Genomic DNA, 23249 nt, shown 5'->3' with positions numbered 1-23249 from the left:
GCGGGCCAGAACTATCAGCTTGTCGTTTTGGCCAAGGATGGATCGTTGCCTAACTCCACCGCAGGTTTTAATCATGCACATTATGAGCTCAGTGTGTGTGAGCAGTCTTGGAAGGATCTTTGGAAATTGAACTCTTTTCGTCAACTTTACAACTAACCAATTAATAATGTATTTAGTGTCTTTAAATTCCCTAGTTATAATAAAAGACCCACTGTATTGACATTGAGGGATATCATATCATATATACGTGGTGATACGTATGCGTTATCAAATAATGGTAATAAACTTCTGAATTTTCTTGAATTTTTAATTTTTGTCTTGTTTCAATATTTTAAGGTTATTTTAATTTTTGAATTTTTTAACGTTATTTGGTTCGTGATTTCAAAATTAATAATGTATGTGAATCTCCATCACTGTTCACTTTTACCTAAACCCTAGAATTCTAAAACCTTTTTCATGTGTGAGAATTGGATAATAATTGAATTCAAGGAAGGAAATCGTTTCCTCCTCCTCCGAATAAATGGAAAAAAATATTTACAGATTTTGTAGAATCACGGGCTCCATTCAAAGGTAATTGCGAATAAACGTGATGGGGTGATACCAAATATATATGGAAAAGATTATGAAAAAGATTGCAAGAAAGTCACAGAAAAGTCTTTACCTTCCGGTCCAAGTTCCACTCACCACCTCTCTCCCTCTCTATATATATATATCCAGTCCAGCCCTCGAATGCATGCAGGTCACTTCACTTGTGGACCCGAAGAAGCGAGTCGAGAAAACCCTTCAAAATAATCAAAGAAATCAATCAAACGGTCACAATGCGCTCGAACTGCCTCCTTGCACTCGTGGCCCTGGTTCTTGCTCTGGTGGCCTGTGCCGCAGACGGACGGGACGTGAAGGTGGACGGTTGGCAGCCCGTAGGGGACCTGAGCGACCCCCACGTGGTAGAGATAGCAAAGTTTGCGCTGTCGGAGTTCAGCAAGCAATCGGAGCCGGTCCAGAACAAGTTGGTGTATTATAACATGGCCAAGGGCGAGACGATGGTCGAATCGGGTGTCAAGTATAAGCTCGTCATTGGGGCCACCAACGAGACGATTCCTGACCCCCTCTTCTCCCTCAATTATTATGAGGGTGTTATCTTGGAGAAGGCTTGGAAGCATTTTGGGCAATTGCTCTCCTTTGCAGCAATTCCTAAAGAAGGCAATTAATTTTAGGGATTCTTAAATTTGCACGCATATAATCATGCCTACTACTTACTCTTGTCTTCATTCTGTCTGTCTGTTAGGATGTTTTATTAATTAGTACAATTGTTGAATGGTTTATACGACGTTTTTCTTGTGTTCTATATTTTTTGTCTATTTTTTCGTGATTTGAAAATCACATTGGCTTGCATGTCATCACTGACCTATTATATCCTCACATAATTTTTTAAAGTTTCAAAGCTATCATCCCTTTTAATCCAACAAACAATGGCATTTTAGTATTCAAAACTGGATTCAATTCCAATTCATAGGAATTTAGTGAACAACTTATAAGGAATCAATATCATTCCTATCTCAATTCCAGATAATTTAGTAAACAACTTCAATGAGAATTCAGATTCTAACTCCTCCTCCATCTAACTCTTCGTCAATTCAATTTCTCTTCAATTCGATTCATCCTCACCCAATTACAGATTAATAAACATGACCTAAATGTTGCTAATAGATAACTTTAGCAATTAATATTTTAATATGACAAACAATATCTGAACTGTTATCATCACTGCAATCCGAAGGGAATTAATTGCATTCTAATTTTATAATATAATACCTAATTATATCACATGGCCGATACTCGAGTATCATACGAAAATTTATCTCCTCATTAACTCTTTTCCCTCCCTTATCTCCTCAATCCGGCAAATTCTCCTTTTTGGTAAAAGTAAATTAGTAAGGATGATTTCATAATATTTCCTAGCGTACGTGATACTCTTCCATAATAGTGAAATTTAGATATACTTTGGCAAGGCCGAAAGTAACCTCCTATATATCCATCCAACCCTCCATATTTCAAGCAGGTCACTTCAAGTGTGAATAGTCATTTGACCCCAAAAAAAAAAAATCTTCAAATTCAGTAAACAAATCACCGATCACGATACGCCCTCACTGCCTCCTCGTACTCCTTGCCCTCGTCCTTCCTCTGGCTTCCGCCGCCACCTCCACAGGCTGACAGGGAACTCCGATCGGCAGTTGGCAGCCCATAAAGAACATCAGCAACCCCAAGGTGAAAGAGGTGGCGAAGTTCGCGGTGTCCGAGTATAACAAGCAAGCCCAAGGCAAGAGCAGTGACCCAAAGTTGGTGCTTGATAGCGTGGTCCGTGGTGAGCTCCAGGTCATACACGGCCTCAAATATAAGCTTGTCCTTTCGGCCAAGAATGAGCCGTCGGTGTCTAACCCCACCTCCACGGCTACCTCCGATAAGTATGAGGCAGTTGTCTGGGACTTGTTTTGGCAGCATCTTAAGAAGTTGATCTCCTTTCAACTATTGTCAGAAGTTAACTAATTCTGTCGGGGTCATAGAAGATGATCACATTTTGTTATAATAAACAAATACATATGGTGCTAATTAATACAAGTTCAATGCTTCATCTTCCTAATGGAAAACTCACCACAGGCAGACAGGGCACTCCGATCGGCAGAGGCAGCGACAACGACATTTATGTTATTTTATGTTTTTGTTTGGGTAGGCTTTCTTTCAAACCTTAGTTGTGGGCTTGGTTTGGCTTTGTTTGGGCATATTTATTTGGCGTTGTAATAAGAGCATCAACTCTTTCAAGTGTGATGCGTGTTTGCGGCTTCTCTACGGGAGACTTTGGGTTTATAGTTTACGTTATTGGTGTTGTACTTGACTTTTCCGGACATGTGTTGGGCTGTTTTAAGTCATGTGCGGGCTTGAGTGGAGATATACCATATGAATTTGATGTTGTTGCTGTATCGCTTCGTTTTGGTTGTAACCCATTTGTGGGTAGTGGTAACTCCTTGGTTCACGGAATAAATTTGAGGGAAAATTATTTCCCATCTCATTTCCTAAGGGATAGGAAATGGAATTCATTTCCCATGTTTGGTAATGATAGGAAAGTAACTGGAAAATATCACTTTATTTATTTTCCCATGTTTGTTTTGAGTAGGAATGGAAAACAAAGTTTCTATAAATTTTCAATTATACCCATATTAAATTAAAGAAAAAAATGCATTTAATGATATATTGTAATTCTAAATTGTTAATGGGGACAAAATGGTCATGAAAAATATTTATTTAATATTGGCTCATTTTCCAAAACTTTCCTATGAGGAAGGAAAACAAAACTCAAGTTGGGAGGATGACTTCACTTTCCCCCCTATTTTTCCATGAGCCAGACAACGATTTCTCATGTCTAGACTTACCAAACATGGGAAAGCAATTGATTTTCCATCCCCAATTCTCCTTTCTCATGAACCAAACGGTGGTTATTGTATTTGTATTATCCCGTTTAGTTCACGGAACGAATTTGAGGGGAAATCATTTCCCATTTCATTTCTCAAGGGATGAAAAATGGAAGATTCATTTCTCACGTTTGGTAATGTTGGGAAAGTGACCGGGAGATAGCACTTTATTTCCTTTCCCATGTTTGTTTTGAGTATGAATGGAAAACAAAGTTTGTATAAATTTTCAATTATACCCATATTAAATTAAATAAAAAAAAAGAATGCATTTAATGATATATTGTAATTCTAAATTGTTAATGGGGACAAAATGGTCATGAAAAATGTGTATTTAATGTTGGTTCATTTTCCCAAACTTTCCCATGAGGAGGGAAAACAAAACCCATATTGGAAGAATGGCTTCACTTTCCCCCTATTTTTTCATAGGCCAGACAATGATTTCTCATGCATGGACTTACCAAACATGAGAAAGTAATTAATTGCCCATCTCCAAATCTTCTTTCCCATGAACCAAACGGACCTTAGCGTAAATTAGAAATACAATCTTCATTTGGTTTGGAAAAGAAAAAAAAAAAAAACCAATTATGAGGCAATTATTGGCCTTCCACTATGTTGGGTGTTTTCATTCCATATTTGTTATATTTTTATTTTCCTGTAATAGAAAATCATTTTATCCTCTTCCATAAATAGAGAAATTAAGAATCCCCATATACTATCAAAATTATCTCAGCTGTTTTAATTCAAATGTTCTTGTTGAGGGGGTGGGTGGTGTTATTTTGTTATTGTTTCTTTTTATTTTTTTATTTAATTCTTATTTATTTATTTTTTTGGGTATAATTTCTAATTTCCGTTTGTGACTTAAAAAGAAAAAATAGAAATCTTCAATGGCCAGGTGTTATGGTTTGATTGGTGAGCATCAACACAAGATAGGAAAGAGTGCTGCTATTTCACACCTCATTTTTATTTTTCTACCTATCTTATCTTTAAAAAATTTAAGACAAATTTAGCCTTATATAAAATGACTTATAAGGACTTATAGAAAAAATATTTAATATTTAATATAAAGTTAAAAATGATTAACCTAAATGTAAAATGTAATGTTTAAATATTTTTTTAAAAAAAACTTTAACAAAGGGAAGAAACATCAAATCAAACGAACTCAAATCAAACAAGGAAATCTCCACCATATTCAAACTTTTACTCTAAAAAAATATGAATAATACAAATAAAAATGAAAGAAAAACGAAAGAAACCAGAGGAGCTGCCCACCGGATCTGGAAACATCCACCAGATTCAAACTTTTACTCTGAAAAAATATGAATAATACAAATAAAAATGGAAGAAAAACCAAAGAAACCAGAGCAGCTACCCACCGGATCTGGAAATAAACAAGAAAGGAAGGGCGAAAATAATCCCGAAATGGGCAAATTTGGAGAGTAATATAGAGGACAACAGAAGTCAATCTGTAACCTTCCGTATACGCCAATCCTTCACATTCCTGCACGTTATGCGCGCCCGCTGCCCTACCACACCCCATGTATAAATACACGCCTCCGAATCCAATGCTGCTCACTTTTTATGAGGATAGTATTGTTAGTCAAGAAAATTCAAGAAATTCAACAAAGCAATAAATCAACGGTCATGATGCGTCCTCACTGCCTCCTCGCACTCGTTGCCCTCGTCCTTCCTCTGGTTGCCGCTGCAGCCACAGGCCACAGGGACGCCTTGGTCGGCGGTTATCAGCCCATAAAGAACATCAGCGACCCTCATGTGAAAGAGATCGCAGAGTTCGCGGTGTCGGAATACAACAAGCAGGCCCAAGGCAAGAACAAGTTGGTGTTTCAGAGCGTGATCCGCGGCGAGACCCAGGTGGTGGCCGGCATCAAGTATCGCCTTGTCATTTCGGCCAAGAATGAGTCGTCGGCGGTGTCCAACCCCACAGCCGCAGCGGCTGCAGGAGACAATTATCAGGCTGTTGTCCTGGAAAAGAGTTGGGAGCATTTTAGGCAATTGATCTCCTTCCGTAAATTGGCATAGACTAGGTCATTTTCAGGAGAATGATCCTTTCGTGTTTTAATTATTATCTTCTGCAAATATGTACTCTGGAGTCTGGACTCTATAAATTATAATAAATAAATTTGAATAGTTGTCTGGGTGATTTTGTTAGTGGTTTTGATGCGAAATTTTACTCTCCATCAGTCTGACTGACCTGATCTCGTGAATGTGTTTGATTAATTTGCTACAAGTTAGAACTGAGAAAATTGCAAGTTTTCTGTTGCAGATAATGTTTAAAACCTATCTGATCCATTCGTTTGTAGAGCTATTTACAAGTTAGAACATATAATGTTTTTTTTGTTTTTTGTTTTTGGGTCAAAATACATAGGAGAAGAAAACATAGGTGACTAAGCAAACACGTGAAACACCTGTCCAATTCTCCGCCTATGTATGTAATTTAAGTACAATTGGATTTCCGCCTAATGCTATTGTGAAAATCATGAAGTTCAAGATCTTGGATAATGAATTGGGTCCTATAATTTTACTCAATATCATAAATTTAAGTTTACAAAGATAAGAATTCTAAATAAACAAAAAAACTAATTAAATTTTATTATAGATAATTTAAAACTACCTAACAACTAAACACCTAACAATAGGGCAGACAATTTTGGAATGGTCATAATCACCTCAAAATGGAAAAGTATCCAACCTCCCAAATAACTTACCCAAAAGAACAAATTCAATACAAATTTGATTGCATTGATTCTATATAAAACCTTGCAGCTAGCAACAAGTTTTCCTCAAGACTTGTATTCGTACCACTAAATCGAGTCGAGAAACTTGAAATGATCAAAATGCTGCGTGCTCGTTCGTCCCTCCTCTTTCTCCTCATCCTCCTCCCTTTCTGGGTTAAAGCTCAAAAGAAGATCACCAGCGACCTCAAAGTCAAAGATGTAGCAGAGTTTGCAGTCGACGTGTACAACATAATACATAAGAAGAAGTTGACATTTGAGAGTCTAGTTCAGGGTGAGATTAAGTTCACTCAAATTAAGATCTATTATTTGATTGTCATTAAGGCCAAGGATGAGAGTCAGACAATCACAAATTATGAGGCTATTGTCTTAGAGAATGTCAAACGTTCCTCGAGGATATTACTCTCCTTTCGTAACGTTAATTAGTAACTATACTTCATAATATTTTTATAGAGGACATATGTGAATTTTATGTTGTTGATTATTATCTTCTTTCACAATAGCGAAATTGAGATTTCCCCATAAATAAAGTAGAAATAGGATATGGGAAATTGCATTTCAAATGCTAAATACACACATGTATAATGTATATAATGTATTTATCACATCATTATTAAGAGAAAGATACATGTTTATCTTATTTTTCAATATACACCCAAACGAGATGAAAATTGTGTTTGTGAATATATAAAGTGAAAGATAAATGCATGATACATGATTTGCATGTGCGCGAAAATGCGTGATTCAAGTTCTTAAACCTACTATGACTATGACTCGATATGGTTTGAGTTTTGTTTTCCATTTTCCATCAAAATTTTGTCTGTAAGTATATGATAGACATCATCGATTCGAAACACTCTTTCAAGGATATTATGGGAGAGATGAAGCGCGGTTGGTAATCCGTCATATTTTCCCGAGAAATACCACCATAGACTGTAGAGGGCGGTTAATTCATGAAAGTAGTTGTCTCACTCTCATACAAGGACAAGGACTTGTCTTTTAGAGTTTAGGTCATGTTGTTCCCCGTGCACATGCACTCGAGTAATCAATCCGCTATCTATCCATCCATCTATAATCAAACTACCAACCGTTGGTGGGATAAGAAGAATACCCAATTCCTATTCCAAGATAAATATTACAAAAAAACCTGATATTATAAATAATTTATGTGTCTGCAAATGTAAGATAATAAAGGCAATTAATTACTCATCGGGTGTTAGGGTGAGTCTAATTTGGGTTAGAGGCAAAATTTAGGGAAAAGCAGAACTAAGAAACCGCCACAACTAACTAACCCTACGACTCAACGACACAACAACACAAGATAGGAATCTGTGCGTCGTCCAAACAAGGTGGGCAGCGGAGAGCCTCCTCCAGCCTTCTTCTGACGGCACCGAGGCTCTCTCCTCAGCCACCGCAGCAGCAGCAGCAGCATCAAGACCATCATCTACGGGAGCAATCCAAACGGCATCAAGAAGAAGAGATAGAGAAACATCATCGTCGCAATAGCAGCAGCAGCAACAACAACAAGATGAAGGGACTCTTCAAATCCAAGCCCCGAACCCCCGCCGACGTTGTTCGCCAGACCCGCGATCTCCTCATCTATGCCCAGCGCACCCCCGATTCCCGCGAAAGCAAACGCGAGGAGAAGGTTCCTCCCTCAATCAATTCACGTTCCGATTCTATTCTATTCTATTAAAATTTTGATCCGATTCTCCATTGTTTTTTATTTTGAAAATTTGAAACAAATCGGGATTGGTGGCTTCTTCCATGAACCAAGCAATTGATTTGGGATCACTTGAGGATGAAAGTTCTGTTTTGCTATCTTTTTTTGGTGGAATCAACCAAATAGAGAAATTAGTTTAATTTAAATGAAAAAGAACTTGTTTGTTCATTGGATTTAATCAAAAGTGCACGGTTTTGAATTCTTAAATAGACATAATGCGCATGCTGATCTGTGTTGGAATTTCGTTGCTAACCAGATGTCAGAGCTATGTAAAAACATCAGGGAGATGAAGTCCATTCTCTACGGCAATAGTGAGTCCGAGCCTGTCTCAGAAGCTTGTGCTCAATTGACCCAGGAGTTTTTTAAAGAGAACACGCTTCGACTTCTCATTATGTGTCTTCCCAAATTGAACTTGGAGGTAATTATCAATCCCTTCTTCTCTCACCTTCTCTCGTCTTGTCTTCAATCTCATTTGCTCCATTCGGGGTTGACTTTCTGCAGGCTCGAAAAGATGCCACTCAAGTTGTTGCAAATTTGCAAAGACAACAAGTTCAATCCAAGTTGATTGCATCTGATTATTTGGAAGCAAACATAGATTTGATGGATATTTTAATCCAAGGGTAAGCGACTATTCACAAGGACTTGGGATACTCTGTGTCGGTGCTTTTATATTGCAATGTTTCTCTTTGGTCCTTACAGTCCATGTATTGATTTGCATATGTTTACTTTGAAATGTTATCTTTTAATTGACACTGATTTTCAATGGTGTTCTATATGTGTCCAAATATTTCAATCACGGAAACCTATGAACTCCCCAAATTTGAGATCCATTGAAATACTTGTTACTAATGACCTGCTGTGAAATTCTGGAGAAGATCTGTAGTATCTTCTTCTTATGTAATGATTACATGTAGAAGTTCCTTTGCTTGGGCCATGCTGAGTTAGGTTTTCAGGCTTCTTTGGGATTCACTGGACTTTGGAAACAAAAAGAGAGGACAATGTTGTTGACGCTTGGGGTGTCTCAGTTACATCTTTACAATTTTTTTTCGCAGCTCATTAGATTGAAAACATTCCAATTATTAGTGTGTTCTTTGCGAATCACTCTTCAAGTTAAAATAAGGGTCCCAAGCTCTTTTCTTTTTTTCAAATTCTTTTTTATTTTACGAAAAAGCAGGGCAGTTGCGGGTTTCAAAAAGTATCTCATCTTAATTATCTTTATAATCTTTTGCTTCTCATTTTTACATTCCACATCTTTTAGGTATGGAAACACAGACATGGCTCTACATTATGGTGCAATGCTGAGGGAGTGCATACGCCACCAAACCGTTGCAAGGTGAGCAAAATGAACCTCGTCCATTGGTCAACTTCAGATTTGACTGTATTGCTGCAAGGGATATTATTAAGAAGTGGGAAATGGAATGTTTGGATCATTTAGCAGCTTAAACTCATAGGTTTCTTCCACCTCAGGTGTATCTTATTTATCTTTTATCCGATGTAATTGCCTTTCGAACATTTCTGTTTTGATTGCAGATATGTTTTGGAATCAGAACACATGAAGAAGTTCTTTGATTATATACAGCTTCCCAATTTTGATATTGCTGCAGATGCTGCTGCAACTTTTAAGGTGAGTTAGTTTGGCCGAACCATTCATGTGTTTGTTTTTGTAACAATATTTACGCTCTCCGATTCAGACAAAAAAGAATCTTTACACTTTTAGAAGTTACTGCAGGGTTTTGCAGCCCTTGGGATAAGCTGAACACTCAAAATGCTGCATGCTTTGCCCTTCATGCATGTGGGAAATGTTTGATACGTTCCGCTTCCCTGTTTAATAGTAGATAATCCAATATTGCAATTATTGATCCACACTGTTCTTATCTGAAATTTTACAGGGAGTCTGATATAGCTGTACTGTGGATTGGTCATAAAAAAATATAAGAACAATTTATTTTTTGTTTTTTAAATCGTTGCGGGTGCATTTTACCACCACTTCTTCGACTCATGTACTTGTATGGTTGCAGTTGTACTAGAATCATTCTGAAGTTCTGTAACATCTCCTTGCAGGAACTCCTGACGAGGCATAAATCTACTGTAGCGGAATTTCTTTCCAAGAACTATGACTGGGTAAGGGTTTTTTTCATTTTCTTTTGATAAACAGATGATGTGTGTATTCATTTATGTCCATCCATTTACACAGAACATATGCATGTGGACAATAAGAAACATGTATCGGCATTTGATTGAACAATTACATTAGAATTACTTCAAGGGAAAGGAAAATAAGAACTTGGAAAGAGCATATAAATGTCCCAATGGCTTATTTCGTTTACTTTGTTGTGTTTTGGTAATTTTATTTTGTTACTCATATGTATTCTGACATTTTTTGTTTCTGGACTTGATGTTGTTGCTGCCTTTGTTATATTATCACGGTTTCTCATTAACTGGAACTTGATAATTTTATGCCAGTTTTTTGCGGAGTATAACTCAAAGCTTCTAGAATCCTCCAATTACATTACCAGACGGCAAGCTGTCAAGGTATGAATAATATTTGACCTTAAATAGCCATCTCTTAAATAGCATGAAGCCTTAACCTCGGATTGCCTATCTACTCTGGAACTATAACTTTCTAGTTGAAGTACATTGTGTTCTCTTTAGTTTTATCATGTTCTTTAGATAGGATGCGTAGTTGGTTTTTTGTGGAGACTATTTTAACTCGTGTGACTATGGTGTTTGCTGAAGAAGATTCTTTATGCCTTGCAGTTGTTGGGAGATATTTTGTTGGATCGGTCAAACTCAGCTGTGATGACTCGATATGTGAGCTCAAGGGACAACCTGAGGATCCTTATGAATCTTCTCAGAGTATGATATATTCTCCTACCCTGTTCACTACTAATTGCCATGAACAACCGCCCCCCTTCTCCTAATGTTGGTTTAGGATGCATTTAATTTCATATTCAGAAATTTTCAATATATGTAAGCCATGTGGAGTTTGTGGTGATGATTGTTTGGTGGATGGGACAAACAAAGTTTTAATATATTACCAAACCAAAATGTGCTAAGTTGTGGGTTTTACTGCCTTTGCAGGAGTCAAGCAAGAGCATCCAGATTGAAGCATTTCATGTTTTCAAGGTTTGGTTCATCCATTGTGATTTATTAACTTTCAGGGGGAGTGGTACCCTTGATTCTTGTTATTGACATATTTTTTCTTTTCACAGCTATTTGCTGCTAATCAAAATAAACCTGCCGACATCATGAGCATACTTGTCGCAAATAGAAGCAAGCTTCTACGGCTGTTTGCTGATTTTAAGATTGATAAAGGTATATAGTTAATTCAATTTGCAGTTTGCTACTGTTGGTTTGGGACTGGCTTTACAAGTTTGCGAAAATGGTTTGTTGCAGAGGATGAACAATTTGAGGCAGACAAAGCTCAAGTAGTGAGAGAAATTGCTGCCTTGGAACCTAAAGACCACTCATGAATGTAACATTTTCTTGTACGTGGAATCTGGCTGGAGTTTCTGGTTCTTTTTATTGTGAATCTTAGAGTTGTCATAGTTGTTGGCGTTGGTGTATGATGACGCTGTCAAACATTCGAAGGAGCCTTTTCTTCTGTTCAATCTCCATGTGTAGTAGTTTCTTCTAATTATCTCGATGATACTTTTGTAAAAGGTAGATAAATAAATTGATCAAATGTTTAATGCTGTAGGTGATGCCGATGATTGAATGGTTAACCACGCAGTCTTGTAATGTATTTGAATTCATGCAATGCTCCCCGCTCCCACTAGCGTCGTATTGTTTAAATTAACACCTATATGCAGGATAAAGGTGCTCGAATTAGGAAGTTTTCGTAAAATATAATTCAGATTTGTATTTGGAGAGCTTTCAAGGTTTACAAACCCACAGTGAATGTAGTACAATCCAGAATGAAGTCGCCAAAATATAAAGCTAAAATCATAATTTGCTTTTGCCACCAAGAAATATAATTAATGAGAATGATTTTTCCCATACCGATTCAATAGTTTCTCGATTTCTAAATTCTCCGGTTCTTTACTTTTTTTCATTATTGATACGTAAATATGTCCTAAAATTAAATCTCTAATTTAGAATCGTACATGCGAGACATAAGATAATATCATCAAATTTGAAGGCAACTGGAGATGAGCTCTTTTCTTCTTAAACAAAATCAATCAAACAAGAAGGTAGATGCGCCAATTGGTGAAGACAATGAGCATATTCCATGCGACAGTTCTTTAAATCGTGGGGGAGCGGCACTTGTTCCAAATTCCTATACTGCCCATACAGAGTTAGGTGACAGAGACCATATGAATGAATAACAATCGAACAACGAATCACGTACACAGCATATTATTGGCATATTCCATGCACCTTCCCATCTATGATTAGACGATTATGGCCTTCACTATTAAATTTACCCCAGACATTATTATCTTTTCACTGGGTAATTATTTACCAATTTAATTTAGAGGCCTACACTATTTTTGGATTCAGGGAAATACCAAGAAGATGCCAGAAGTTATAGACTAATGGCATTTTCATGGAAATTTCACAGGCGTACGCGTAAGGAATATGTTAAAGGGTGTATCAGTAAATAAAAGCAACCACAGGGGGCATATACTCTATTCCATAAATGAATGGCCTATATATATTACATTATTTATTTATCAGTCTCAGTACCTTAGGCAGCTTTAAGTGCTACGTGAAAATCTCGCAAACAGAGCACGAACCCATCGTCATCAACATCACCCATCAAAATCTTCTATTATTATTAACACCGCATTCCTTCTCTCATCACACAGAAAAATGGCTGAAAATGGTAGGACCCCATCCATCTCCTTCTTCTCGTTTTTAAAATTTTTTTTTTTATAGAAGAATTCATGTGCTTCCATAGCCGTTGTTGTTTATATCTAAAAACTAATCGAAATTTGTTCTGCAAATGCTGTGGAGTGTAGATTCGCTTGCTCAGCTTCTCGCCTCTGCAGTTGACGCCGCCAAGAAAGCTGGCGAGGTCAGTCCCCACAGCCCCTCCCAACTTTTCAGCTAATTTTATTTTATCTCATTTTTCACTTCTCATTTGTCGAACCAAAGTCTTGTATCTGTATGTATATGATTAATTGCAGATAATTCGAAAAGGGTTCTACGAGACCAAACATGTGGAGCATAAAAGCCAGGTCTTTTAACTTCTCTTCTCTTCTTTTAATTATTTAATCAAATGGGTGTTTGGTCAATTTCGATTTAGCTGTGAATTGCTAATTCAATAATTGTATTACTTTTTAAAGTGAATGATTTGTAAAATTGAATTATTTGTAAAGCATCGATGACATATATGTGAATGATTTTTGAATAAGTTGTCGTCCATCATCTTCTTGGCAGCCAAATGCTGCATTGAGCTAAAAATATGTCTTTCTTAAATGATAAATTTGATCATGAAAGTTAAGTACAATTAAAGGGAGAAACTTATCTTATGTGTTTGAGTGAGATGGCTCAGTATTATGTAACAAGATATTGCGAACTGAAATTTTAAAATTAAACAACTATTTTTCTGTTCATCCTCCATTTTTGTTGTCAAGTACAGGTGGATTTGGTCACAGAAACTGATAAGGCATGTGAAGATCTCATATTTAATCATCTCAAGAACCTTTACCCCACACACAAGGTTAACTCCTCATCCCCATGTAGCAACAAAGTTTCTCGTTGGTGCCTAAAATAGCATTGTATCTCCCAAGACTAGTTCTGTTCTCTCCGTTTCTGAATTTTTTTAGTCGATGTTAATTTTAGTTCATTGGGGAAGAAACTACTGCTGCTTGTGGTGTAACAGAGCTGACTGACGACCCCACATGGATAGTTGATCCCCTGGATGGAACCACTAACTTTGTGCATGGGTAAAAATCACTTCTTTTGTTGTAGATGATTGTTTCTTGTCTCTATGCTGATTGATTCTCATTGCTGTTTATGTGAACATTATTGATTGTAGGTTCCCCTTTGTCTGTGTCTCAATTGGTCTTACAATTGGAAAGATTCCAACAGTTGGTGTTGTTTACAATCCAATAATCGATGAGGTTAGGACTCTTATCTTCACTAATGTCAAGCTCAAGTGATTAACCATAACTTTTATTCTATTAGAGTATGGAACTATGATAGTCCGAATTATAAATATTATAGTGAAACTTTTGGGTTGAAATATGAAAATTTGCTTTTTAAGTACTACTAGCTGAGGGAAGTGTATTAACTTTGAGTTCATCATGTGTAGCTTTTTACTGGTGTACGTGGAGGAGGTGCATTTCTTAATGGAAAGCCTATAAAAGGTGACTATGCCGTTCCTAATCATCAAGTTTATTGTTTCTTAATGATTACAGAATTACCTGTTTAATCTCTTACAGCAGCATGCTTATGTTTTGAATTACTGCAGTATCATCTCAGACCGAACTTGTGAAGTCTCTCCTTGCAACTGAGGTATAGATTTCACTGACTGATGGATGGTGGTATATTATTGCTTTACCCTTACATATATGGCTGATTCGTTGTTTTTTACTCTATGCCCCCATGCAAATTAAAACACACATCAAAAGTTTTATTTAAACAATGAGACTAGAAATCAGTAATAATAGGATGTCCTAGGATCGGGATGCAGTTCCATTAACCATGTATATTGTGTCAAATGCTCTGAAGTGTCATCGAGGGTGAAATTTAGGCATAGATTGACAATTCATTACATGTTCTTCGATATGCCCCTGCATATTAGCACCTGAATTTGGAGTTCATTATATTAATTCTTTGATTTTATTCTTAAATATCGTAATTTAATGAAGAGTTACAACGTGATAACTGTTGTCTTTTCATCCTAAAAACCTGATCATTAGTTGTTTCACTGGAAGAGCAGGCTGGGACACAACGCGATAAATTAACTGTGGATGCTACTACAAACAGACTAAATAGCTTACTTTTTAAGGTAAAACCAGAACTTTCCGATGGTGATCTTCAGTTGTGTTGGCATCCCAATATTAAACAGTTTCTGTTTTGAGCAGGTGAGATCTCTTCGCATGAGTGGCTCCTGTGCACTGAACCTCTGTGGAATTGCATGTGGGAGGCTTGATCTATTTTGTGAACTCGGCTTTGGGGGTCCTTGGTATGGTTTTCTATTATGCCAGTTAATTGTTGTAGTGGCAGGCAAATGATTGACATTTGTTTTTCCTTTGCCTCAGGGATGTGGCAGGTGGTGCTGTGATTGTTACAGAAGCTGGAGGATCTGTGTATGATCCGTAAGTGACTTCATCCTCAGCTTTCGATCATTTACAAATTAATTTGAATTGGAAATATAAGTAGTTTTCGTTGTAGTGTGCACTGTTGCCGGCAGTTGCAGGTCAATAACATCCATCCTTTTGTTGACAAACTTAGAACATGCATGTGACATTTTATCATCTATAAGATTTTACTTATGTCAAAAATTGGTTGTAATTTTTTACATCAGATCTGGTAAGGAGTTTGACATCACAGCTCAAAGAGTAGCAGCATCAAACCCTTTGCTTAAGGATGCATTTGTTGGGGCTTTGCTGGAATCGGAATGAGACAGCCTCTATCACTATATCAAATCTTTCAAGCTGAACATTTTTCCATGAAGCACGATGCTCATTTGATTAAATTGTATTTAGTGCATAGGCAATGCCAAATCTGTTGTCGAACCAATTTAGATGACATATCTTCGGTAATCTTGCTCTAAACTACTATGTGTGTTTTCGTAATGATGCATAGCTGAGAGATTCTTCATGAATGACTTGCAAAATAGTCGATCTGAAAATTTTTAAGTGCTCGAGACATTCTCATTGGGACGCCCAAAACGAGTTCAATTTTCCTGTTACCATTTCTCCTGTGCCCGCCTGTTACCCATCAGACTTTTTGATATCAGTCCTTCCACTTAACTCTTGAGTTAACGGTGTTAAATAATTAGATTAAAAAATGAAAACTAGTAATTGAAGGAAAAAAAAAAGACCCAAGGGCGAACTCCCTCCCACCACCCCCAATCCTCAGCAACCCCCTCTCCTTCTCAACGACGGCGAAGCGTTTGCCTCCTTTTCTCTACCTCTGTCCCCCCTTCTCTCTCTCTCTCTCTCTCTCTCTCCCCCTTGATTTCTCTGCTTCCCTCTCGATCTCCCTCTCTTTCAAAGAAGAAGAGCAGGGGAAGAATATAGATCTTGATCCAAAATCAAGGGGGAGAAAGAGAGTTTCCGACGACGGCGAGTAGGAGAGGGGGCTGTGCGGGCAGGGTGGGGTTGTTGACGGATTGGGTGTGGGTGGGAGTTCGCTGTTGAGTTTTTAGGAAGGAAGAAAGGAGCATGGATCAATGGAGTATTGTAGCAGACAACGTTATTGGGTGTTAGAAATCAAACTCGTGTCGTGCAATCTGAAGGCCTTCAACTTCTTTCAGAAACTCTCAGTTTATGCGATTGTGTCGCTGAAGGTAATTAGCGATGATGCGGAGAAGAAAGTAAAAGAAGCAGAAGAGCAGACGAATGAAGACGTAGTGGAGCAACAAATAAAAGAAGTTTTTAATTTAATTAAACTTAACACTGTTAACTTAGAGTTAAGTAGAACTTAGAAGGACAGGTTGCAAAAAGTTAGATGAGTAACAGGTGGGCAGAGGAAAATTGAACTCGCCCAAAACTTGTTAAGCAGTTGAAATATGCGAGCCCGTCTGCGTTATTCGTGTGCAAAAGCTTTTATTTATCATGTCTTTCATAAAAGCAAACTAAATTGAGAAAACAAATTTAAGCAATGAAATGAGATGGAAAAATAAATATAGCAGCAAAAAATATAGGTGTAAATGAGAAAGTAACAACATATCATATCTCTCACTCTCAGGTAGCATGTCTAATTTACGAAAGAATTATCTCTAATCCTGAAATCCCTCAATACATAGCGTACACACTCATGCCATAAAATATACAAAAGGGTGCAAGAACATGTATGCAGAAGGAAGATGAAGGAGGAGGAAGAAACTCAAAAGAACCATTTCCTCCCGCTGACAAACTATTCCCTACGCTCTGCATCTCCTTCCTCTGACCTCTAAGCACTGTAGCCGTTGACACCATTGGCCGTGCGCGGTGCCTTTTCTGACCTCTTCCTCTTCAGTACAACATACCATGTATAAGCTTCCAACAATGCAGCTTGGACACCCAAGGCAATGATCAAGCCGATGTATGCATTCTTCCACTTCTTCTCGGGTTTCAAGATGTCAAATCCTTCGAATATGTTGACGATGCTGAGGATGATAACAGCGTACCCAGTTGCGTGGTGGTAGATGTTCCAGTGGAATCTGAATTTGTGGTCCTTGTTGGGTCTCAGAAGCAAAGCAAACACCTACATCCAAATTCAGAGCTTCCATTTAGATGCCAGGACAAATAACCAAGACAACACAAAATTGTTCTCGAAATATTATCCATGCGTCGAAATACCTGAAGTGTTCCAAGGCAAAAGAGGATGATCCCAATGTTTCTGTGTGTGTCGTACTGGATGCCTGGAGAATCGCTACCAAGTTTAAGACCTGTGGCCCAGCCAGCAACACCAACAACGTAGGCTGAGGTTTGGCAAGTGGCGTGAAGGTAAAACCATGCAGGGTCTGCGGATTTGAAGACCTTCAAGTACCTTGCTACCATTGCTCCAAAAGGCATCAACACACCCCAACTCACTGCATTTAGAATTCCATGGATCTGCAATTCGTTTCAAAATCACAAAAACAAGTTAGGGGGTTGACTAAAACGCCTTTGAGAAAAATGAAGTCTAGACCTTTTTTGTGGCTGCCAACAGGGGAGAACTCAAAGAAACCTTAAAACAAGAAAACAGATCCTCAATTCTACAATTTCTAAAGATTTTTTAAAATACAATAACTTACTCCCTTATAAATATCAGAGGCTTTAACAGCTAAGATTTCTTTATTTTAACAAGCAAAACAACTACTTAGGGACCAAAGAACAGAGTCAAAACAGAGCAAACCCACCAAAGAAAACCAAATTAAAAACACTAGTTATAAAATAACAGGAAAAAAACTTTAGGACATGTAGTTTAAGGATGAACATTAAAGAGACAGAATTACTTACGTTTCTCTTTCTAAATTTAGAGCCCCCTCCACCGCTCGATGCTGTCTGCCCAGAAAGCAAATTCAAAGTCCCCTTGGCATTAGTGTTGGGTGCAACGGTGGGATGAACTGAGGGCAAGCCATTGGAAACCGGACCCTCCTGCCAAACCTGAAGTATGGTGGTTGAATTGGTGGGAAGAACCCAAGTAGCAAAGATGATCATCTCATCATTGTTCAAATACTCGGCTGACAAATCAGAAACCTCGTAGGTCAGACTTCCCTCCGCCAAACTGGCCTGGTAGTTGCTGGTACCGATAGGCGACTTGTAGAACCTCATGGTTCCATTGGATTGCTGAAAAGCAACCAGAGATTGAGCACCAAGCATGGCTGACGATACACTGTTCAGGTTTGGGTTGATGGCCCACGCGACCCAACTTGAGGCTGTGATCCCTGTGTGTCTGTACGCCATTTGAAGCTTCCCGGTTGATTGTTCAAAGGTCCAATGGAGGAAAGAGTTGAGGTAGGGAAGGTCGCTGCAGTAGGTGAAGCTCTTGTTTGTAAATTTGTAGTCTCCACAAGTACTGGTTTGGGCATGGGATGATGGCAGAGACAGAGAGAGCAAAACAGAGAAGGCCATGGCAAGTCTCAACATGCCGGCCATGGTGTGTTGCAATGAAATGGAAATCTGAAATGGGGTTTTGTTATTGTTTTGATGAACAGGTTTGGTGTATTTTAAAGAGAGAAGAAGTGAGCTGTTTTGGTTTGTGAGTTTCTAAAACAAGCGTTTTAGGAAGGAGGAAATTGTTGGAAAGCGTTGTGATTGGAAGTTGCGGGTTTGACGAGGGTGTTATTATAAGGGTTGGTGGTGTTAGGTTGTTGGCTAGTCTGTTGGGGAAGCTTCCATTGCTGCCATATTTTCTCTCACAAAAGTGGTTTGAACTCTCTTTTTTTTTTTTTTTTTTTTTTTTTCTTTCCTTTGAAAAATATACTCTATGCCGTTTGGAGAACCACCTTTCCCTTTTCACACCTGCCTTTGCCAACTTGGTCTTCAATTCATTCATTCAACGTTTCAACAAACAGGGACATGTGGATTTTCATGGTGATTTCGATTAAGGAATCACACAGAGATAGAAATAGTTGGTCGGCTGAGTCCAAAGACCTCTTCACCGTGAGCCACACGTCTCACTCTCACACAATTGGAAGAGTTTATAGTTTCTTCTTTTTTTCCTTTTAGTTGTAAAGAAAAACTCTAATAGATGTTACGACGAAACATTCGTAAAAAAGTCTCAATGATTACATATAAAAGAAAGTAATATGCTAAGAGATTTATTTACAGGCACTCAAATCTCCAAATTACAATAGTAAAATAATTTCAATTCATGTAAAATTATAATTAATATGTAACGTAATCTAGTACGTTATATGTGTTTTTAATGCATACGATATTTTCAAATGATAGTTGAAGCTTGAAGGTAACAACATCTGCCCTTGTAATTTCTACAAACCAAAGCCAAAGGACCAGGCCCCTAGCTAGGCGCCCATTTCGTAGAGTGGGTGCACTAAAAGATAAAGACTTAAGAAAGTCAAAGCCACTAAAGGCAGTCAAAAAGTCAAGCTGCAGTACGTACGTATAGAATTGGTGGAAAAAACATGTCAATTGACTCACTCACACATTCTACATTTGCACTGCCTCACACTTGGCTCCGGCTAAAACGCTGCGTTTTGTACTTCCCCTTAGACGCGTACTGGAACAGGGGATACCGGGATAGGTAGAGATTAGGTTTATGGTTGAACAGAGCAGGTGAGAGAGATAACATTGACTTGAAGCCTGGCTGGTCAAACCAAACCCAAACGGCCTCATATCGGCTTTGACACAATGTCACGTGGGGGACCCACAGGCCCCGTGGAAGACACCCATTCCTTTTGATTTACTGGGCAGCCCCAGGAGCCGTTTCCACGGTTCAACTCTGTTCATGCATTCCCGCGGTGTCTCGGTCCACGTGCTCCCCAAAACAAGGCGATATTCTCATAAGGGACTTTTTTATTTTTATTTTTATTATTATTATTTTTTTGGGGAAAAACCCATGAAAATGGGAGAAATTATTATATGTTATTATAAATATGGTGACGTGATATAATTCATTAATGTGTTATAATATGAGTAAAATATATAATTTTTTATTTGAAAATAAATAAATATTTAATGTGTATGAGTTATACTACATGATTATATTTTCAGAGTAAAATATGAATAATTACTCAATTAATTAAATTATATACAATCATAATAATTTTATATATTTGCTTTGTTTTAAAACTCCCACATGTTTCAAGTGAAATTGTTAAATTAATTGATGTAATCTTTCTTTTATTTGGTCAACACTGGAAAAAAATGTTGTGTGTGTGTGAGAGAAAGAATCTAAAAGAGTTTTGTTTGGTTTGCTTGCAGAGCGGCATCTTGTCTTGTCTCCATGTATAAATGTGAACGCATGCATGTGTTGTACAGGTACAGCTGAGCTGAGTTAGCCCATTTACTTAACTAATAATTAAAAAAAAATCAGTTGCATATGTTGATGTCAATTATTTTTGTTATATATTTATGTATCCAATATGTCCATTAATTTAGATGACGTATATATATACATAAGGCTGACGTCTTTGTTTATATGTGAGAAGAACAGGTCTAGTCAACCCAGTCACAATACAATTGTTTTCGTCTAGATTCCAGGAATAGAGTAGGGGGAGGAGTTGTTAATTGAATTGAAACAAAATACTTCAAAAGGTGTGGTTTCTTCCAACTCATTTCCTTAAACACCCCTCTCCTTTCATTTTCTTATAAGCAAGAAAGCTGGAATTCTTTCTTTCCAACAAAAAAGAAAAGATCAACTGTCAACACAAAAATGCCGTAGGTCTAAAATGTACGGAGATAATAAATTCAATATGAAGCCTTCTTTACTGAAGACAAAACATGAAGGATTCAATATGTAATATTTATATAGAGGAGGAGGACGACCAATTCCCTATTTATTTATATATCTATATGTAGTTGTAGAATCTCTCTTCCATGTAACTTTGTATTCAAATCTTTATATATTATATATAAGATGAATGCGATGCTCTTTCCCCCATTCACTGTCGAGTAAAAGTCACCTACGTACGTACTGCCCAAAAAATAAATCTCAATTTGAGTCGACATTCAAACCAAAAAAACATACCACAACACAAAGCATAACGTTAATTAGCCTGCCTTTCAAACTTGTCTCATAAATTTTATATTCAAAAGGAATCGCATCTAGCAGTCGCTTGGCAGGATATATAGGCCCATGCCGTGTAGTAGGTAATAATATAGTTGAAAGCCTTCCTGCCTTTCAATATTGTTTATTTATTATTAAACATATTATTCTTCCAGCTCCACAAAGTTCCATCGACCAAAAAAATTGAAATGTTTGTTTAACTTCTTTAACCCTAAGTTGAACGTGTCAACATACATACACCAATCAAGTTCTTCATCATGCTCATCTTCCATCTTTTCTTTTTCCCGCCTTATAACTTATACCATATTTAGTAGTGGAAAATACTTCTCTTCTTATCAGGTAAGTATGAACTCCTACATTCCTGCTAATAACAGTGTAAAATGTAAAAGCTTACCCATTCTTGGAATTATAAGCCTTTTATAAATAAGAGTTGGAAAAGAAAACGCAAGGGAAGGGAGGGGGGTGGTAACTTGTAAGCACGGTATATATCGTATATGTATATGTATATATCAATGACAATGATGCATGCATGTCTCTCCATCTTTCTTTCGCGGAGTTGGTGAGATTATGACTAGCTAATGGAAGACCCTATCTTATAGCTAAGCTGAACTTAACAACTCCAGTGCCATTGGCCGGCCTTTTTATTTGGAAACCAAGAAAGCCATCACGTCAAGTTAAAGACTTTTTATTACCATTATTTGTAATATTAATTATAGTCTTTACTTGGTCAAGGTCTGCTTTATAACTTATAAGTTACGTCAATTGGGATGTTCTACAATCCTGTCATGTGAGTTTACTACTTTCTACGATTCTCATATGTGGGTTTACTGTGTTGGTCTTTAATTGCAGTTCTCGTCGGAGGTTTTTGTGTTAGGTTTTGTTTTAGACTCTCATGTTAGTCCATGACATGTGTGGTACTCTTTCCTCCCTTGAGATTCTTGTTCTAAGAAGGTTTTAACGAGGCCACTGTATCATGTCGCTATTTATACGTTTGTAATTTTATGAATGAATTCTCCTTCTCAAAAAAACAAAAAAAAACAAAAAACTTATAAGTTACGTCAAGGCTCATTCTGAGTTGCCCAAACCTCATTCCAGCTTGGGCTTTATCATTTGGGTCATGATGGGCCGGCCAAATTGCATTGCATGCGACACAATCATGAAGTATACATGTCGACCCAGTCCACATATAGGCCCCAGCTCAAGCTCACACAACTCAGATCTAAATATGAACCCAAAGATGCATGATCATGATTAGACAAGGTGGGCCTAGAGTGGACCATTGCCAGCAGGGAAAATCATTACGGCTTCTGCCAAAAGTTGTTGGAAAATACATCTTTTTTATTTGTCAAAGATATCTATTAAAGGTCAATAGGGTCTAACCTAGTGAAAAAAGAATTTTGACTTGTAAATTAGTGATTTTAGATTCGAACCCCTTATGATCTCAGTTTTGGAAAAAGAATCCAAAAAAGAAGAAATAAATAAAATAAAATCTAAGTAGAAGAAGATAGAAGATGTGCATTTTTTAAACTTTTGTGAGTTCTCTCATAAGTCTTAATCTAATTTTATCAATTAAAAGTGTGACGAGACGAAGATGGGATTCGATTTAGGCCACTTGTTCTATTATAACAATAGATAACTTTAGCATAATCGTTTTATAATGAAGATGTTATATATAGACCATAAATGTGGATCTTGTATAGAATTTTGCAACTTTAGGATCGTTTGTGTGTGTATATAGTGTAATGTATGGGTTTCGCATGCGTATCCTATGCCAAAAAGTTAGGTGACAAGCGAAGCCAAGCAAGCAGGGGAGGGGGTCTTGGATTCTGAAAAGTTTGCGCTGTTGTTCACCAGCCATTACTCTTGATCTCGATCTTGATATTTGAAGGGTTGAAGCTATTTTAATATTTTAAGGTATGTAGCTGGGCCACCCTTTGATATATCTGCAACTGCAATGCCACCGATGGGCCATAGCTT

General features: G+C 37.4%; 5 protein-coding genes across 5 annotated transcripts; 3 read left to right on the top strand and 2 right to left on the bottom strand.

The window, feature by feature from the left end:
• LOC18778956 lies at positions 1778–2989 on the bottom strand. The gene has a single exon (XM_007212174.2). The coding sequence runs from the start codon at positions 2497–2499 to the stop codon at positions 2125–2127; it is 375 nt and encodes a 124-aa protein (XP_007212236.1). The 5' UTR covers positions 2500–2989; the 3' UTR covers positions 1778–2124.
• Positions 4991–5625, top strand: LOC18778329 (cysteine proteinase inhibitor 1). Its single transcript, XM_007212134.2, has one exon. The coding sequence runs from the start codon at positions 5043–5045 to the stop codon at positions 5499–5501; it is 459 nt and encodes a 152-aa protein (XP_007212196.1). The 5' UTR covers positions 4991–5042; the 3' UTR covers positions 5502–5625.
• LOC18778593 (putative MO25-like protein At5g47540) lies at positions 7300–11697 on the top strand. The gene is made up of 11 exons (XM_007211468.2): positions 7300–7862; positions 8194–8355; positions 8439–8557; positions 9196–9270; positions 9468–9561; positions 9999–10058; positions 10401–10469; positions 10695–10793; positions 11019–11063; positions 11150–11252; positions 11334–11697. Exons 1-11 carry the CDS (start codon positions 7743–7745, stop codon positions 11408–11410), a joined length of 1023 nt encoding a protein of 340 aa, XP_007211530.1. The 5' UTR covers positions 7300–7742; the 3' UTR covers positions 11411–11697.
• On the top strand, positions 12613–15757 carry LOC18779066 (inositol monophosphatase 3). The gene is made up of 12 exons (XM_007211748.2): positions 12613–12765; positions 12902–12957; positions 13070–13120; positions 13525–13605; positions 13728–13831; positions 13924–14008; positions 14200–14254; positions 14359–14402; positions 14830–14898; positions 14975–15075; positions 15152–15208; positions 15418–15757. Exons 1-12 carry the CDS (start codon positions 12753–12755, stop codon positions 15512–15514), a joined length of 813 nt encoding a protein of 270 aa, XP_007211810.1. The 5' UTR covers positions 12613–12752; the 3' UTR covers positions 15515–15757.
• Positions 16711–18849, bottom strand: LOC18778410 (cytochrome b561 and DOMON domain-containing protein At5g47530). Its single transcript, XM_007212251.2, has 3 exons — positions 18041–18849; positions 17399–17653; positions 16711–17303 (listed from the first exon to the last, which is right to left on the bottom strand). Exons 1-3 carry the CDS (start codon positions 18677–18679, stop codon positions 17010–17012), a joined length of 1188 nt encoding a protein of 395 aa, XP_007212313.1. The 5' UTR covers positions 18680–18849; the 3' UTR covers positions 16711–17009.

This window comes from Prunus persica, chromosome G4, assembly GCF_000346465.2.
Source record: "Prunus persica cultivar Lovell chromosome G4, Prunus_persica_NCBIv2, whole genome shotgun sequence".
Classification (NCBI taxonomy): Eukaryota; Viridiplantae; Streptophyta; class Magnoliopsida; order Rosales; family Rosaceae; genus Prunus; species Prunus persica.
Note: the sequence above shows the minus strand (reverse complement) of the source record. Positions and strands in the feature narration are given on the sequence as shown.

What these genes read in the sequence shown, in the direction of transcription:
- LOC18778956 (XM_007212174.2), bottom strand. Translation starts at nt 2,499, where the DNA reads ATGCTGCCAAAACAAGTCCCAGACAACTGCCTCATACTTATCGGAGGT.
- LOC18778329 (XM_007212134.2), top strand. Translation starts at nt 5,043, where the DNA reads ATGAGGATAGTATTGTTAGTCAAGAAAATTCAAGAAATTCAACAAAGC.
- LOC18778593 (XM_007211468.2), top strand. Translation starts at nt 7,743, where the DNA reads ATGAAGGGACTCTTCAAATCCAAGCCCCGAACCCCCGCCGACGTTGTT. An exon ending in TTTCCAAGAACTATGACTGG is followed by an intron (nt 10,059 to 10,400) that starts GTAAGGGTTTTT and finishes ATTTTATGCCAG; the next exon opens with TTTTTTGCGGAGTATAACTC. An exon ending in TGATTTTAAGATTGATAAAG is followed by an intron (nt 11,253 to 11,333) that starts GTATATAGTTAA and finishes GGTTTGTTGCAG; the next exon opens with AGGATGAACAATTTGAGGCA.
- LOC18779066 (XM_007211748.2), top strand. An exon ending in ACCTTTACCCCACACACAAG is followed by an intron (nt 13,606 to 13,727) that starts GTTAACTCCTCA and finishes TGTTAATTTTAG; the next exon opens with TTCATTGGGGAAGAAACTAC. An exon ending in ACAATCCAATAATCGATGAG is followed by an intron (nt 14,009 to 14,199) that starts GTTAGGACTCTT and finishes CATCATGTGTAG; the next exon opens with CTTTTTACTGGTGTACGTGG.
- LOC18778410 (XM_007212251.2), bottom strand. Translation starts at nt 18,679, where the DNA reads ATGGCCGGCATGTTGAGACTTGCCATGGCCTTCTCTGTTTTGCTCTCT. An exon ending in CTAAATTTAGAAAGAGAAAC is followed by an intron (nt 17,654 to 18,040) that starts GTAAGTAATTCT and finishes AACGAATTGCAG; the next exon opens with ATCCATGGAATTCTAAATGC. An exon ending in TTTGCCTTGGAACACTTCAG is followed by an intron (nt 17,304 to 17,398) that starts GTATTTCGACGC and finishes ATTTGGATGTAG; the next exon opens with GTGTTTGCTTTGCTTCTGAG.